Below are 18,391 nucleotides of genomic sequence, written 5' to 3'. Positions count from 1 at the left end.
CTTGAAAAAAAGCAAAAGCCATTTATCAACAACACCCAGAAACAGCCCCGGCTGCTCTGGGCCCGAGCTCATCTAAGATGGACTGATGCAAAATGGAAAAGTGTTCTGTGGTCCGATGAGTCAACATTTAAAATTGTTTTTGGAAATTGTGGACGTTGTGTCCTCCGGGCCAAAGAGGAAAAGAACCATCCGGACTGTTATGGACGCAAAGTTCAAAAGCCAGCATCTGTGATGGTATGGAGCTGTATTAGTGCCAATGGCATGGGTAACTTACACATCTGTGACGGCACCATTAATGCTGAAAGGTACATACAGGTTTTGGAGAAACATATGCTGCCATCCAAGCAACGTTTTCATGGATGCCCCTGCTTATTTCAGCAAGACAATGCCAAACCACATTCTGCACGTGTTACAACAGTGTGGCTTCATAGTAAAAGAGTGCGGGTACTAGACTGGCCTCCCTGCAGTCCAGACCTGTCTCCCATTAAAACTGTGTGGCGCATTATGAAACGTAAAATACAACAACAGAGACCCTGGACTGTAAAACAGCTGAAGCTGTACAGCAAGCAAGAATGGGAAAGAATTCCATCTACAAAGCTTCTACAATTAGTGTCCTCAGTTCCCAAACGTTTATTGAATGTTGTTAAAAGAAAAGATGATGTAACACAGTGGTAAACATGACCCTGTGCCATCTTTTTTTAAACGTGTTGCAGCCATAAAATCCTAAGTTAATGATTATTTGCTAAAACAATTACGTTTATCAGTTTGAACATTAAATATCTCGTCTTTGTAATGTATTCAATTAAATATAGGTCGAACATGATTTGCAAATCGTTGTATTCTGTTTCAGCACGGTAGACGACTGGTTAGAGCGTCTGCCTTACAGTTCTGAGGACCGAGGTTCAATCCCCGGTCCCGCCTGTGTGGAGTTTGCAAGTTCTCCCCGTGCCTGCGTGGGTTTTCTCCGGGCACTCCGGTTTCCTCCCACATCCCAAAAACACGCATGAATTGGAGACTCTAAATTGTCCGTAGGTGTGAATGTGAGTTTGTTTGTATGTGCCCTGCGATTGGCTGGCAACTAGTTCAGGGTGTACCCCACTTCCTGCCCGATGATAGCTGGGATAGGCTCAAGCATGCCCGCGACCCTAGTGAGGAGAAGCGGCTCAGAAAATGGATGGATGGATGGATAATGTACACACAGCACCCCATATTGACAGGAAAAAAATGGTATTGTTGAAATTTTTGCTGATATATTCAAAAAAAGAAAAACTGAACTCTCACACAGCCATAAGTATTCAGACCCTTTGCTGTGACACTCCTATTTAACTCAGGTGCTGTCCATTTCTTCTGATCATCCTTAAGACTGTTCAACACCTTCATTTGAGTCCAGCTGTGTTTGATCATACTGATGGGACTTGATTAGGAAAGCCATTTCCCTGTCTGTATAATACCTTACACCTCACAGTGCATGTCAGAACAAATGAGAATCATGAAGTCAAAGGAAGAGCTCAGAAACAGAATTGTGGCAAGACACAGATCTGGCCAAGGTTACAAAAAAATATTTCTGCTTCACTTTACATTCCTAAGAGCACAGTGGCCTCCATAATCCTTAAATGGAAGACATTTGGGACGACCGGAACCCTTCCAAGAGCTGGCAGTCCGACCAAACTGAGCAATTGGGGGAGAAGAGCCTTGGTGAGAGAGCTAAAGAAGAACCCAAAGAGGCTGTGGGTGAGCTCCAGAGATGCAGTCGGGAGATGGGCAAAAGTTCTACAAAGTCAACCATCACTGCAGCCCTGCACCAGTCGGGGCTTTATGGTAGAGTGGCCCGACGGAACCCTCTTCTCACTGCAGACACATGAAAGTCCGCATGGAGTTTGCTAAAAAAACACCTGAAAGACTCCAAGATGGTGAGAAATAAGATTGTCTGGTCTGATGAGACCAAGATAGAAATTGTTGGCCTTAATTCTAAGTGGCATGTGTGGAGAAAACCAGGCACTGCTCATCACCTGTCCAATACAGTCCCAACAGTGAAGCATGGAGACTGGTTGCAATCGGAGAAAAGATGAATGCAGCCAAGTACAGGGATATCCTGGACGAAAACTTTCTCCAGAGTGCTCAGAACCTCAGACGGAACCTCAGAATGACCCGGCCAGAGCCCTGACTGAAACCCAATTGAGCATCGATGAAAAGACCTGAAAATGGCTGTGCATCCAACCTGACAGAACTGGAGAGGATCTGCAAGGAGGAATGGCAGACAATCCCCAAAACCAGGTGTGAAAAACTTGTTGAATCATTCCCAAAAAGACTCATGGCTGTATTAGCTCAAAAGGGTGCTTCTATGAAATACTGAGGAAAGGATCTGAATACTTATGGCTGTGTGATATTTCAGTTTTTCTTTTTTAAAAATCTGCAAAAATGTCAACAATTCAGTTTTGTTTCTGTCAATATGGGGTGCTGTGTGTACATTAATAAGGAAAAACACGAACTTAAATGATTTCAGCAAATGGCTGCAATATAACAAAGAGTGAAAAATTTAAGGGGGTCTGAAATCTTTCTGTACCCGCTGTACAATGGAAAACTCCATGGGCAGACGGGCTAACAAGGGTTAGGGTTAGCCATCTACTATATACGGTGTTGTAGTTACCCTTTAAACAATAGATGTGGATTGTACTGAGGAGCAGAGAGCGGAGCCGAGTCTCCTGTAAAACATATCCATATGTCAGTCTTATACTACCCCCAGGTGGCCAAGGCGCACACACCAAAATGAGCAGCACAATGTGCATTGAAGGATAAACTGTGACAAAAACGGTTAAGTTCTTTTTAATTTTATGTATGTCATTACTGTATGTTTTTATAAAATATTATGGAGTGCTATTTTTTCATTAAAAAAAAACTTGTTTTTAAACTGGGAGGCTGGAACGGATTAATGTCATTTCCATTCATTTCAATGGGGAAAGACGATTTGAGATACTGTACATTACGAGTGTTTGCGAGTGTGGTCAAGGTACGTATTAAACTCGTATCTCAAGGCATCACTGTACTGAGCACATCCTAAGATGCAGCAAAAATACTTAATGCACTTAAGTATCGATTCTCAGGTATCTGTACTTAATTTTAATATTTATTCTTCTGATGACTGAACTTTTAACACCTACATTTAATAAGAGATATCTGTACTTTCTGCTCTCTACTTTGTCAAAATAGGAGATTTACTTTTTTCAAGCTCTGGGGAAGATGACACAACTTCAAAATGGAGATGTCAGATAACTAATTTGGTCATCATTTTAAATAATGTATGCAATGTAGTAACGGTGAAAGCCATGTTTTTTTTTTCTCAGCATGCTTTGCAATGCCCTTTTCTAAATAGTTGTAGTTATAAAAGCTAAATGTTGTTCTTTTCTTGCCTTTATTTCTGCAAGCATTGCCACAAATGCGTCATGGCGAGAGCCCTACCGAGGGGGCCTTATAATGAATACCACTCATGTTCTAGGTAGGACACGCCCCGCTGCAATATGACTGGCTGCTGTATCCTGGTAGGACATGACCTACTGCTTCCACACAGGAAAAGAAGTATGTGACTTAAGTCAGTGACGTGCGGTCAGGGTAGGCAAGTGAGGCAGAGCCTCACTGGCCCCTGGTGGTCTTTCCTTTCCACTGTATGTGAATATTAAATAAAACCTAATGATTACATGAAATTGTTCCATTTTAGTTCTATGGTCCGTGCTTGACATCAATTTTGTTTTTCAATCCAATCGTTTCAATGATTTCATTTATTAAAATAGCAGACTGTTCATATCAGAATCAGAATCAGAATCATCTTTATTTGCCAAGTGTGTCAAAAACACACAAGGAATTTGTCTCCGGTAGTTGAAGCTGCTCGGGTACGGCAAATGTCAATTGACAAAGAGTACTTTTGAGACAACATAGCAATTTCCATACATTTCAATACAACACAGCGAGTTGTATTCAGTTTCCAGATAGTTTGACCTTCGATTTTTTTTTTTGCGCCTTATGTTGTTCACGTGACTTCCGGTCGCCGTCATACGCCCGGACAGACGTCGACTGCTCGCTGCTGGCCACACTTGAGTGGGACGCCGGTGTTGCCGAGCACTCATGGCCTCCTCCGCTTGCGTCCCGGTGTCTCTGTGGCTCCTGCTGGTGGCTGCGGGGCGGCTGTGTCTCGCGGTCCATCCGTTACTCGTCTTTCTGATCGACGGTTTTCGCTATGACTACACGGACGACCTGAACTCACTGCCCGGCTTCAAGGAGCTTGTTTCCAGAGGAGTGAAAGTGGACTACGTGACGCCGGACTTCCCCAGTTTATCGTATCCCAACTACTACTCACTCATGACAGGTAATTCATCCGTGCATGTGAGAATGAGAGATGTAAAATGAAAGGGTGGATGAAGTCAGAGCTGTTTTAAAAAAGAAAAAAAGAACGAGATTAATTTTTTTTTGCTAACACGGTCTAATCAAATGGAACAACACAAATGATCAAACTGAATAACAGGCACACACAAAAAAAAATCATAAAACAGCTAAACATCCAATATATTCTGTCAAGTACAACTGCAGTATTCACAAACGAGGTTCTTTCTACTTGATCTCCTTGGTGACATCTCCTGAAGGATTTTTATGACCTCACTCTAGTTTATATTTGTACGTCTTGTACCACCGTATTCTATTTTATGAATGGCAACAGGTGGATATTGTACCTTCTGTCATCAAATGGAACATCATTTAATTGTTCTGCCTGTCACTCTACGGCCCTGGTTAAGACACTTGAACAAAGATGTACTGTATAAAATGGAACTTGCCTAATTTACAAAATAGTAAATCTGTCTTTAAATGTTCTCTCTGTCTGTATCTATATCCCCCTCTCTCTTCATTAAACATACATTTCTAAACACTTGGACAAGCCTTTGAAAGGATTTCATTAGTACAAAACGTGTAGGCTATGCGATATTCATAGATTATTGTATGAAAAAGCATGCGTTTCCATACATGCCGGGTGATGCCTATATTCCCCCACCCGCTTTTGTGTGTGTTTAGAAAACATTGGGCCAGTAGCCACCCATTCTTTTCAACAACACTATTGTGTCAAGTATTGCAGTTAATTTTGCACCCAACAATGTCAGGGATTGCACAAACACTGTCATTACCTGTCTGTATGATGCTTCGGGTCAGAGGAGACCTGCAGGCTGTGGTGGTTTGGCTTGGCGGCTGGCGCTCATGCTGCATGAGAGGTAAGTGGAAGAAGAAGAAGAGGAGGAGGAGGAGAACGAGCGGCAAAAGGGATCACAAATCAACCAATTTATTGATGAGTCCTGAGTTGGACAAAAACAGAACACTGAGGTACAGTTCGTTTGCAATGCTTCAAAATGAACCATCTGTCTAATGGGGTCTTCTGCCAAGTTAGATTTTGTCAATCTCTCGACACATGCACATTTAATATCCTACAGTGGGTACAGAAAGTATTCAGACCCCCTTAAAATTTTTCACTCTTTGTTACATTGCAACCATTTGCTAAAATAATATGTTTATTTTTTTTCTCATTAATGTACACACAGCACCCCGTATTGACAGAAAAAATGGAATTGTTGAAACTTTTGCAAATTTATTAAAAAAAAGAAAAACTGAAATATCACACAGCCATAAGTATTCAGACCCTTTACTCGGTATTTAGTAGAAACACCCTTTTGGGCTAATACAGCCATGAGTCTTTTTGGGAATGATGCAGCAAGTTTTTCACACCTGGATTTGGGGATCCTCTGCCATTCCTCCTTACAGATCCTCTCCAGTTCTGTCAGCTTGGATGGTGAACGTTGGTGGACAGCCATTTTCAGGTCTCTCCAGAGATGCTCAATTGGGTTGAAGTCAGGGCTCTGGCTGGGCCATTCAAGAACAGTCATGGAGTTGTTCTAAAGCCACTCCATTATTTTTCACTGTGTGCAGAGGGTCATTTTCTTGTTGGAAGGTGAACCTTCGACCCAGTCTGAGGTCCTGACCACTCTGGAGAAGGTTTTCACCCAGGATATCCCTGTACTTGGCCGCATTCATCTTTCCTTCGATTACAACCAGTCGTCCTGTCCCTGCAGCTGAAAAACACCCCCACAGCATGATGCTGCCACCACCATGCTTCACTGTTGGGACTGTATTGGACAGGTGATGAGCAGTGTCTCCTTTTCTCCACACATACCGCTAAGAATTAAGGCCAAAAGGTTCTATCTTAGTCTCATCAGACCAGATTATCTTATTTCTCACCATCTTGAAGTCCTTCAGGTGTTTTCTAGCAAACTCCATGCGGGTTTTCATGTGTCTTGCACTGAGAAGAGGCTTCTGTCGGGCCACTCTGCCATAAAACCCCACCCAACTGGTGAAGGGTTGGAGTGATTCTTGACTTTCTAGAACTTTCTCCCATCTTCCGACAGCATCTCTGGAGCTCAGCCACAGTGATATTTGGGTTCTTCTTTACCTTTCTCACCAAGGCTCTTCTTCCCCGATTGGTCAGTTTGGCCAGACGGCCAGCTCTTGGAAGGGTTTTGGTCGTTTCAAACTTCAATTTAAGGATTGTGGAGGCCTCTGTGCTCTGAGGAACCTTAAACCCAGCTGAAATTGTTTTGTAACCTCGGCCAGATCTGTGCCCTGCCACAATTCTGTCTCTGAGATCTTCAGGCAGTTCCTTTGACCTCGTGATTTCCGTTTGCTCTGACATGCACTGTGAGCTGTAAGGTCTTATAGAGACAGGGGCGTGGCTTTCCTAATCAGGTCCAATAAGTATAATCAAACACAGCTTGACTCCAGTGAAGGTGGAGAACCATCTCAAGGATGATCAGAAGAAATGGGCAGCACCTGAGTAAAATATGAGTGTCAGCAAAGGGTCTGAATACTTATGGTTGTGTGATATTTCAGTTTTTCCTTTTTCATAAATCTGCAAAAAATACTTTTTTTCTGTCAATATGGGCTGCTGTGTGTACAACCTCAATTCCATTGAAGTTGGGACATTGTGTTAAACAGAAATAAAAACAGAATACATCCATCCATTTTCTAAGCCGCTTCTCCTCACAAGGGTCATGGGCGTGCTGGAGCCTATCCCAGCTATCATCGGGCAGGAGGTGGGGTACACCCTGAACTGGTTGCCAGCTAATCGCAGGGCACATACAAACAAACAACCATTCGCACTCACATTCACACCTACGGGCAATTTAGAGTTGTCAATTAACCTACCATGAATGTTTTTGGGATGTGGGAGGAAACCGGAGTGCCCGGAGAAAAGCCTCGCAGGCACGGGGAGAACATGCAAACTCCATACAGACGGGGCCGGGGATTGAACCTCGGTCCTCAGAAATGTAAGGCAGACGCTCTAACCAGTCGTCCACCGTGCTGAAACAGAATACAATGATTTGCAAATCATGTTCGACCTATATTTAATTGAATGAATTACAAAGACAAGATATCAAACTGATACTGATATCAAACTGTTTTAGCAAATAATCATTAACTTAGAATTTTATGGCTGCAACATGTAAAAAAGCTGGGACAGCGTCATGTTTACCACTGTGTTACATCACCTTTTCTTTTAACAACATTCAATAAACATTTGGGAACTGAGGACACTAACTGTAGAAGCTTTGTAGTTGGAATTCTTTCCCATTCTTGCTTGATGTATAGCTTCAGCTGTTCTACAGTCCAGGGTCTCCATTGTTGTATTTTACGCTTCATAATGCGCCACACATTTTTAATGGGAGACAGGTCTGGACTGCAGGGAGGCCAGTCTAGTACCCGCACTCTTTTACTACGAAGCCACGCTGTTGTAACACGTGCAGAATGTGGTTTGGCATTGTCTTGCTGAAATAAGCAGGGGCGTCCATGAAAACGTTGCTTGGATGGCAGCATATGTTTCTCCAAAACCTGTATGTACCTTTCAGCATTAATGGTGCCGTCACAGACCCATTCCATTGGCACTAACACAGCCCCAAACCATCACAGATGCTGGCTTTTGAACTTTGCGTCCATAACAGTCCGGATGGTTCTTTTCCTCTTTGGCCCGGAGGACACAACGTCCACAATTTGAAATGTTGACTCGTCGGACCACAGAACACTTTTCCACATTCCATCAGTCCATCTTAGATGAGCTCGGGCCCAGAGAAGCTGGCGGCGTTTCTGGGTGTTGTTGATAAATGGCTTTTGCTTTGCATAGTAGAGTTTCAAGTTGCACTTACGGATGTCGCGCCAAACTGTATTTACTGACATTGGTTTTCTGAAGTGTTCCTGAGCCCCTGTGGTCATATCCTTTCCACATTGATGTCGGTTTTTGATGCAGTGCCGCCTGAGGGATCGAAGGTCACGGGCATTCAATGTTGGTTTTCGGCCTTGCCGCTTACATGCAGTGATTTCTCCAGATTCTCTGAACCTTGTGATGACATTATGGACCATAGATCATGAAATCCCTAAGTTCCTTGCAATTGTACATTGAGGAACATTGTCCTTAAACTGTTCAACTATTTTCTCACGCACTTGTTCACAAAGAGGTGAACCTCGTCCCATATTCGATTGTGAATGACTAAGCAATTCAGGGAAGCTCCTTTTATACCCAATCATGGCACCCACCTGTTCCCAATTAGCCTGTTCACCTGTGGGATGTTCCAAACAGGTGTTTGATGAGCATTCCTCAACTTTCTCAGTCTTCTTTGCCACCTGTCCCAGGTTTTTTTGGAACATGTCGCAGCCATCAAATTTTAAGTTAATGATTATTTGCTAAAAACAATAAAGTTTATCAGTTTGAACATTAAATATCTTGTCTTTGTTGTGTATTCAATTAAATATAAGTTGAACATGATTTGCAAATCATTGTATTCTGTTTTTATTTATGTTTAGCACAACATCCCAACTTCATTGGAATTGGGGTTGTAAATACAACTTTTAACAGTCACACCTACTGTCTATTTAAAGTAATCAAAAACGCAGCATCCTTTTTGGAGTAGCTTAATTTTTTGGAAACTGCATTCAAATGTCAATTTTCAGTAAGTCAAAAGACGCGAAGAGACACTACTTCTCTATATGTGCCTGTGTGTGAGTTCAGTCAGTTGATTGTTTGAAAAAACATACATCAGCAGATCAACAATTGAACAGGCTTCACAGCTTGCATGCTATTGGCCTGGATAGATTGTTGTTTTAGAGCTCACTAACATGGGGAACTGCCACACGTCCAAAGTTTAAACTGAGGTGGGGGGTGTCTCCTGTATTTTTAATTTAGGGATTTCATCATTGACGGTCCATAATATAATCAAAAGTTTCATAGAATCTGGAGGAAATCATTGCATGCAAGTGGCAAGGCTGAAAACCAACATTGAATGCCCGTGACCTTCGATCCCTCAGGCGGCACTGCATCAAAAACCGACATCAATGTGGAAAGGATATCAACACATGGGCTCAGGAGCACTTCAGAAAAACCAATGTCAGTAAATACAGTTCGGCGCTACATCCGTAAGTGCAACTTGAAACTCTACTTTGCAAAGCAAAAGCCATTTATAAACAACATTCAGAAACGCCGCCGCCTTCTCTGGGCCCGAGCTCATCTAAGATTGACTGATGAAAAGTGTTCTGTGGTCCGACAAGTCAACATTTCAAATTGTTTTTGGAAATTGTGGACGTCTTTTTCATGGACGCCCCTGCTTATTTCAGCAAGACAATGCCAAACCACATTCTGCACGTGTTACAACAGCGTGGCTTCGTAGTAAAAGAGTGCAGGTACGAGACTGGCCTGCCTGCAGTCCAGACCTGTCTCCCATTGAAAATGTGTGGCGCATTATGAAGCGTAAAATATGACAACGGAGAGCTCGGACTGTTGAACAGCTGAAGCTGTACATCAAGCAAGAATTTCACCTGCAAAGTTTAAACAATGAGTGTCCTCAGTTCCCAAACGTTTATTGAATGTTGTTAAAAGAAAAGATGATGTAACACAGTGGTAAACATGACCCCCTCCAATCAAAGCCTTAGAAAAGTAGCACCCTTAACTCACATTTACCACTAACTTTATTAGGTGCACCAATTCTATGTCAAATACATGGTAGCAGAGGCATTTAAGCAAATAGTCCATCCATCCATTTTCTGAGCCGCTTCTCCTCACTAGGGTCGCGGGCGTGCTGGAGCCCATCCCAGCTATCATCGGGCAGGAGGTGGGGTACACCCTAAACTGGTTGCCAGCCAATCACAGGGCACATACAAACAAACAACCATTTGCACTCGCATTCACACCTACGGGCAATTTAGAGTCTCCAATTCATGCATGTTTTTTGGGATGTGGGAGGAAACAGAGAACATGCAAACTCCACACAGGCGGGGCCGGGGATTGAACCCTGCTCCTCAGAACTGTGAGGCTGACGCTCTAACCAGTCGGCCACCGTGCCGCCTTAAGCAAATAGTGTTCAAGACAATTTATTGACATTCACAAGAGCCTCACAATGGTGACGAACGATAATTGAAATGACCATGAATCAGGTCGTCACTCATATCTCTTGAAGTTGTGCAATTTTCCTCGGTCACTGAAAACAAAAACTCAATAATTGCTGTTACATTAATGCCAGTCATCATTCTAATTAATGTTTGATTCAGAGGGAAGAAATAAAAAGTAGGCCTTTTAAGATCATTTGCCCCGAATGGCATTTGTTGTTTTAGAATTGCTGCCTTCTTAAAGAACATCCATCCAAACTTAAAATGGGGGTTTCCCTTGGGACAGAAAGACAAGAGGAAACATTTTGTTAATCCAAAGTACTTTCTGATTAACACCAAAGGGGAGCTCTGCTTTGAAAAGCAGCTTGTATTTGTTCAGATAGACTCTGACAAGGAATGACATCAATTGTTAGATAAGCCTCTCCTTCTTGTGCGCAATCATGCAGAATGCTGATTAGGCAGTTATTACTGAACATGCTGTCAGTGCCTGTAACCACAATGGTGAAAACAATACATTCCGGCCAGATACTTGGCTGCACATTTCTGCTATGTTCTAGAATTAATTATTTTTTTCTATGAATCAAGGCTCATCAGTAATGCTCTAAGTTGTTGGCTTGGTTTGAGCTAAGGCTAAAGTGAATGAATGCAAGTCAGTCTGTTGAAATAGACTCAAAGCTTATGTAAACTCTCCGGTTGACTGACGACCAGTTCAAGGGTATACCACACCTCTCACCCAAAGTCAGCTGGGGTCGGCTCCAGCTCGCTTGCGACCCTGGTGAAGAGAATCGGTAGTAGAGAAAATGGATGGATGGATGGCTTCTGTAAATGACGAGGTGGCCAAAATACAGGAGCCCCGCCTCAGTTTCAACTTTGTACGTGTGGCAATTCCCCACGTTAGTGAGCTCTAAAACAACAATCTATCCAGGCCAATAGCATAAAAGCTGTGAAGCCTGTTCCATTGTTGCTGCTGCTGATGTATGTTTTTTCAAATATCTTGTCTTTGGAGTGTATTCAATTAAATATAGGTTGAACATGATTTGCAAATCATTGTATTCTGTTTTTATTTATGTTTAACACAACATCCCAACTTCATTGGAATTGGGGTTGTAGATACAACCTTTAACAGTCACACTTACTGTCTATTTAAAGTCGCCAATAACCCAACATCCTTTTTGGAGTAGCTTCATTTATTGGAAACTGCATTCAAATGTAAATTTTCAGTAAGCCAAAAGACGCTAAGTGACACTGCTTCTCTATATGTGATTGTTTGAAAAAACATACATCAGCAGATCAACAATGGAACTGGCTGCACAGATTTTATGCTATTTCAAAACTATCCATCCATCCATCCCCGGCCCCGCCTGTGTGGAGTTTGCATGTTCTCCCCGTGCCGGGGTGGGTTTTCTTCCGGGCAGTCCGGTTCCTCCCACATCCCAAAAACATGCATGAATTGAAGACTCTAAATTGCCCGTAGGTGTGAATGCGAGTGCAAATGGTTGTTTGTTTGTATGTGCCCTGCGATTGGCTGGCCCTGCGATTGGCTGGCAACCAGTTCAGGGTGTACCCCGCCTCCTGCCCGATGATAGCTGTGATGGGCTCCAGCACGCCCGCGACCCTAGTGAGGAGAAGCGGCTCGGAAAATGGATGGGAGGCATGGATAATGTACAACCCCAATTCCAATGAAGTTGGGGCCTTGTGTTAAACATAAATAAAAACATAATACAATGATTTGAAAATCATATTCAACCTATATTTAATTTAATACACTACAAAGACAAGATATTTAATGTTCAAACTGATCAACTTTATTGTTTTTAGCAAATAATCATTATCTTTGAATTTTATGGCTGCAACACGTTCCACAAAAGCTGGGACAGGGTCATGTTTACCTCAGCGTTACATCATCTTTTCTTTTAACAACATTCAATAAACGTTTGGGAACTGAGGACACTAAGTGTTGAAGCTTTATAGGTGAACTTCTTTCCCATTCTTGCTTGATGTACAGCTTCAGCTGTTTAACAGTCCGGGGTCTCCGTTGTCGTATTTTACGCTTCATAATGCGCCACACATTTTCAATGGGAGACAGGTCAGGTCTAGATGATGAAATCCCTAAATTAAAAATACAGGAGCCCCCCCCCCCGCCGAACCCCCCCATCTCAGTTTAAACTTTGTACGTGTGGTAGTTCCCCACGTTAGTGAGCTCTAAAACAACAATCTACCCAGGCCAATAGCATACAAGCTATGAACCCTGTTCCATTGTTGATCTGCTGATGTATGTTTTTTCAAACAATCAACTGACTGAACTCACACACAGGCACATATAGAGAAGCACTGTCACTTAGCGTCTTTTGGCTTACTGAAAATGTACATTTGAATGCAGTTTCCAATAAATGAAGCTACTCCAAAAAGGATGTTGGGTTATTGGCGACTTTAAATAGACAGTAAGTGTGACTGTTAAAGGTTGTATCTACAACCCCAATTCCAATGAAGTTGGGATGTTGTGTTAAACATAAATAAAAGCAATACAATAATTTGCAACACATGTTCAACCTATATTTAATTTAATACACTACAAAGACAAGATATTTAATGTTCAAACTGATAAACTTTATTGTTTTTAGCAAATAATCATTAACTTAGAATTTTATGGCTGCGACATCTTCCAAAAAAGCTGGGACAGGTAGCAAAAAAGGCTGATAAAGTTGAGGAATGCTCATCAAACACCTGTTTGGAACATCCCACAGGTGAACAGGCGAATTGGGAACAGGTGGGTGCCATGATTGGGTATAAAAGGAGCTTCCTTAAATTGACAAGCAAATATGGGACGAGGTTCACATTTAAGTAATTTAAGTAAAGATTTAAGTAAAGATGGGGTGATTTTCACCTCTATGTGAACAAGTGCATGAGAAAATATTTAACAGTTTAAGGACAATGTTCCTCAATGTGCAATTGCAAGGAATTTAGGGATTTCATCATCATTTCATCATCTGCGGTCCATAATATCAGAAGTTTCAAAGAATCTGGAGAAATCACTGTATGTAAGCGACAAGGCCAAAAACCATGAATGCCCGTGACCTTCGATCCCTCAGGCGGCACTGCATCAAAAACCAACATCAATGTGTAAAGGATATCACCACATGAGCTCAGGAACACTTCAGAAAACCAATGTCAGTAAATACAGTTAGGCGTTACATCCGTAAGTGCAACTTAAAACTCTACTATGCAAAGCAAAAGCCATTTATCAACAACACCCAGAAATGCCGCCGGCTTCTCTGGTCCCAAGCTCATCTATGATGGACTGATGCAAAGTAGAAAAGTGTTGTGTGGTCCGACGAATCCACATTTCAAATTGTTTTTGGAAATTGTGGACGTTGTGTCTTCCGGGTCAAAGAGGAAAAGAACCATCCGGACTGTTATGGATGCAAAGTTCAAAAGCCAGCCTCTGTGATGGTATGGGGCTGTGTTAGTGCCAATGGCATGGGTAACTTAACACATCTGCACCATTAATGCTGAAAGGTACATACAGGTTTTGGAGAAACATATGCTGCCATCCAAGCAACGTCTTTTTCATGGACACCCCTGCTTATTTTAGCAAGACAAACCACATTCTGCACGTGTTACAACAGAGTGGCTTCTTAGTAAAAGAGTGCGGGTACTAGACTAGCCTGCCTGCAGTCCAGACCTGTCTCCCATTAAAAATGTGTGGCACATTATGGAGCGTAAAATACGACAACGGAGACCCCGGACTGTTGAACAGCTGAAGCTGTACATCAAGCAAGAATGGGAAAGAATTCCACCTACAAAGCTTAGTGTCCTCAGTTCCCAAACGTTTATTGAATGTTGTCAAAAGAAAAGGTGATGTAACACAGTGGTAAACATGACCCAGTCCCATCTTTTTTGAAACATGTTGCAGCCATAAAATTATAAGTTAATGATTATTTGCTAAAAACAATAAAGTTTATCAGTTTGAACATTAAATATCTTGTCTTTGTAGTGTATTCAATTAAATATAGGTTGAACATGGTTTGCAAATCATTGAATTCTGTTTTTATTTGTTTCACACAACGTCCCTACTTCATTGGCATTGGGTTTGCATGTATCAGTTCTGTGTTTTAAGAGGTATCAGTCTAGGGCAGAGGTGCCATGGTCCGACATTAACAGTCGCTACCTACCTTACAGATACTGGCCCAATCGGGCCACTACAAATATCTAGGAATGTGCTGAAAATTTGGTCCTAAAATGGCCCAAAAGTGCATGCCATGACACTTGTCGCAGTACAGCATAATGGCTGGTGTATGCCACAAGCATGTGGAACCAAAAATGCGCCCAGTAGCACGGTCACTTGATAAATATGCAAGTTTATCTTTAAATACAAAAAAAAAAGCATCAGTGAAATAGCAACACTGAAACAGAAATGCTTGATTCTATTGAGCCAGGGGGTGATGTGGCGTCTTACAACACACTGTGCTTTAAAACACAAGATAAGAAGATATTAAATATTTACCTGTAACAATTTGATTTACCCACTATCGCATATAAAACACCCACTGACTGACTGCTATCCCATGTGTATATTTTTTGCAGTATGCTCACTTTGTTTTTTCCACCACTGGAAAAGGCTGGATGTCGAACCCTGTGGTATCCAAAATACGGTCCAGGGGCCATTTGCACCCCGCTGTCCATTTTTAGCAGGTTGCGGCAGTGACATCAGGTTTAAAGCAGGTTGAACTAAAATGGAAAATAATTGTTACATAATTTTTATTTGTTTTTTTACTCTTCGCATGCAGGGGAGACTGCCTTTCCCCGACCTCACGTCCCTGGCCCGCTGTATATACCAGAATTAACAATTGAATCGGCCCGTGTCGTTTGCCTGTTTTGCAGTACTTACTTTCTATGCTTGGTGGGAAGGCAGGGGAAAAGTCGATAATGGCATCTCATCTCTCACTTCCTTGTTTTCCATCAATCACACATCACTCAGAAAGACACACCTCTGCATACTGTGGTGCTTTGTTAGAACAATTATCATCATCATCGTACGTTGGTTTTGTATAGAGCTTTCCTTGATTTGCAAAAGAAAACTAAAAATGTTGACACAATTTCTATTCATAATGCCGCAATGAATAAAGATAATTCAGTCAAGGCAGAAAATAGTGTGAATCGTGATGGTTTGCTCTTCTTTCTGCTCCATGTGAAAGTCAGCCTAGTACAGATTACGCTTGTTTTGGTTCTGAATGTGGAGCTGTGATTCTGCTGCTGCTCGGTGCAGGGACAGGTCTATTTCAGTGGGGTACAGGGCTTCTGACCTCCTAAAAATCCTGAAAGATTGTTGAGGTCACTGGGCTGTTTTTTTTTTTTTTTTCTCATATATGATACAGTATATATACATATAAAAATATAATTCACTGTCGGACATTCCAGTAAATTCTACGGTAATTTACCACATACCTTTGAAGTGATTATACATTAATTAACTACAGTTTCCACTGCATCGTGGGAGTTTGGTTGACGTCACACACAGAGTATTTTGTAGCGGAAGCCGCACGGCTCCCAGCATGTTTTGCACCATGAAATGTTGAACATAATAAAGACTTTAATCCTTCATGTTCATGAACAATCAGGATTGACGTTTGTTGAATGTGTTCCTCATTTAACACTCACCTTACATTTATGTTGCACTTCATTTTCATAAAATTCTGACTGTGGGTTGTGTGCGATAGAGTGACATCCCGGTCAGTTCAGCTATATGCCAAGTGAAGCTAAGAAAAGCATTACCTGGTGACTTATCAACTGCATTAGGTACAAGTGGGAAATACCTTGTATTTACTCAATTTGGTCTACTTCTTCAGCAAGTCTAAAGGGCTCCCATCTTTCTTGTGACTCTTCAGCACCACATTTGAATAAAAACAGTCATTGACAAAAATATACTGTTTACAGTGTGTGATGTCAACAAAAATCCCATGATGCAGTGGAAACTGTATTTAAATGCATGTATGTATATAAATGTGAATGGCACTTCGTCTTTTATCTGCCCTGCAATTGATTAGCAACCAGTCCTGGTTCTCCCCCACTTCTCAGACCGAGTCAGGTGGGATAGGTTACAGCTCACCTGCGATCCTAATAAGGACAAACGCTGTAGAAAATGGATGGATGTTGGATCATGATTACAATTTCTTTTTTACAGGCCGGCACTGTGATGTTCATCAAATGATTGGAAACTACATGTGGGATGAATCCTCTGGGAAGGAGTTTCTGATTGGGACCAATCCTGACAGCACGTCGCCGCTCTGGTGGAATGGATCAGAGCCATTATGGGTCACTTTGCAGAAGCTTGGAAAGAAAGTTTTCATGTACTACTGGCCAGGTGATTACACACAATTTCATTAATTAATTAAATTAATTCATTAATTTATTTAATTACATTAAAATAAGAGCAAAGTAATGCAGCCCCATGGGGGGCACAAGCCAGTGCAAACTGTAGGCCAGTCCCAAGTCCAGATAAATGCAGAGGGTTGCATCAAACAAATATGAGCGTGCATCTAAAAAATCCCATACCGGATCGGTCGTGGCCCGGGTTAACAACGTCCGCCCCCGGCAACGTTAACTTACAGGGCGCCGGTGAAATTCAGCCACTGTGGGTCGAAGACGAAGGAGAGGTGGAAAGCGGGTTCTTAGGCAGAAGAGAAGAGGAAACCACAGGGCCTAGAATTTAATGTTGGGATTATGACAGGAAAATCTCGGGTGTTAGTTGACATGATTAGGAGAAAGGTTGATATATTGTGTGTCCAGGAGACCAGGGGGAAAGGCAGTAAGGCTAGAAGTTTAGGGGCAGGGTTGAAATTATTTTGTTATGGTGTAGATGGGAAGAGAAATGGAGTAGGGGTTATTTTAAAGGAAGAGTTAGCTAAGAATGCCTTGGAGGTGAAAAGAGTATTAGCTTGAGTGATGAGGCTGAAACTTGAAATTGAGGGTGTTATGTATAATGTGATTAGCGGCTCTTCCCCACAGGTAGGATTTGACCAAGAGGTGAAAGAGAAATTCTGGAAGGAGCTAGACGAAGTAGTTCTGAGCATACCAGACAGAGAGACAGTCGTGATTAGTGCAGATTGTAATGGACATGTTGGTGAAGGAAATAGGGGTGATGAAGAAGTGATGGGTAAATTCGGCATCCAGGTAAGGAACCTGGATGGACAGATGGTGGTAGACTTAGCAAAAAGGATGGAAATGGCTGTAGTGAACACTTTCTTCCAGAAGTGGCAGGAACATAGGGTGACCTACAAGAGCGGAGGTAGAAGCACGCAGGTGGATTACATTTTGTGCAGACAATGTAATCTGAAGGAGGTTACCGACTCTAAGGTAGTGGTAGGGGAGAGTATGGCTAGACAGAATAGGATGGTGGTATGTAAGATGACTCTGGTGGTGGGGAGGAAGACAAAGGCAGAGCAGAGAACCATGTGGTGGAAGCTGAGAAAGGAAGAGTGTTGTGCGGCTTTTTGGGAAGAGGTGAGACAGGCTCTTGGTCGACAGGTGGAGCTTCCAAAAGACTGGACCACTACAGCCAAGGTGATCAGAGAGACAGGCATGAGAAAACTTGGTGTATCTTCTGGCAGAAAAGGAGAGAATGTGACTTGAAATCATACAAGGAAAGAGGATAGCTAAGAAGAAGTGGGACACTGAGAGGACCAAGGCGAGGAGAATACATTGAGATTTGTCGTAGGGCAAAGGTAGAGGTGGCAAAGGCGAAACAAGAGGCATATGATGACATGTATGCCAGGTTGGACACCGAAGGAGAAAATAATCTCTACAGGTTGGCCAGACAGAGCGATAGAGATGGGAAGGATGTGCGTCAGGTTAGGGTGATTAAGGATAGAGAGAGAAATTTGTTGACTGGTGCCATTAGTGTGCTGGACAGATGGAAAGAATACTTTGAGAAGTTGAA

At 42.3% G+C, this 18,391-nt stretch overlaps 1 protein-coding gene across 1 annotated transcript in view; it reads left to right on the top strand.

Annotated features, from left to right (window-relative positions):
• Positions 1-4,051: 4,051 nt before the first annotated feature.
• Positions 4,052-18,391, top strand: part of enpp6 (ectonucleotide pyrophosphatase/phosphodiesterase 6) — a 30,802-nt gene continuing 16,462 nt past the window's right edge. Inside the window, exons 1-2 of the mRNA XM_061686447.1 lie at positions 4,052-4,357; positions 16,637-16,816. Coding sequence (XP_061542431.1) covers positions 4,117-4,357; positions 16,637-16,816 — 421 coding nt within the window. The 5' untranslated portion in view covers positions 4,052-4,116. The remainder of the gene's footprint in view (positions 4,358-16,636; positions 16,817-18,391) is intronic.

Source organism: Phycodurus eques, chromosome 9, assembly GCF_024500275.1.
Source record: "Phycodurus eques isolate BA_2022a chromosome 9, UOR_Pequ_1.1, whole genome shotgun sequence".
NCBI classification, from domain to species: domain Eukaryota; kingdom Metazoa; phylum Chordata; class Actinopteri; order Syngnathiformes; family Syngnathidae; genus Phycodurus; species Phycodurus eques.
Note: the sequence above shows the minus strand (reverse complement) of the source record. Positions and strands in the feature narration are given on the sequence as shown.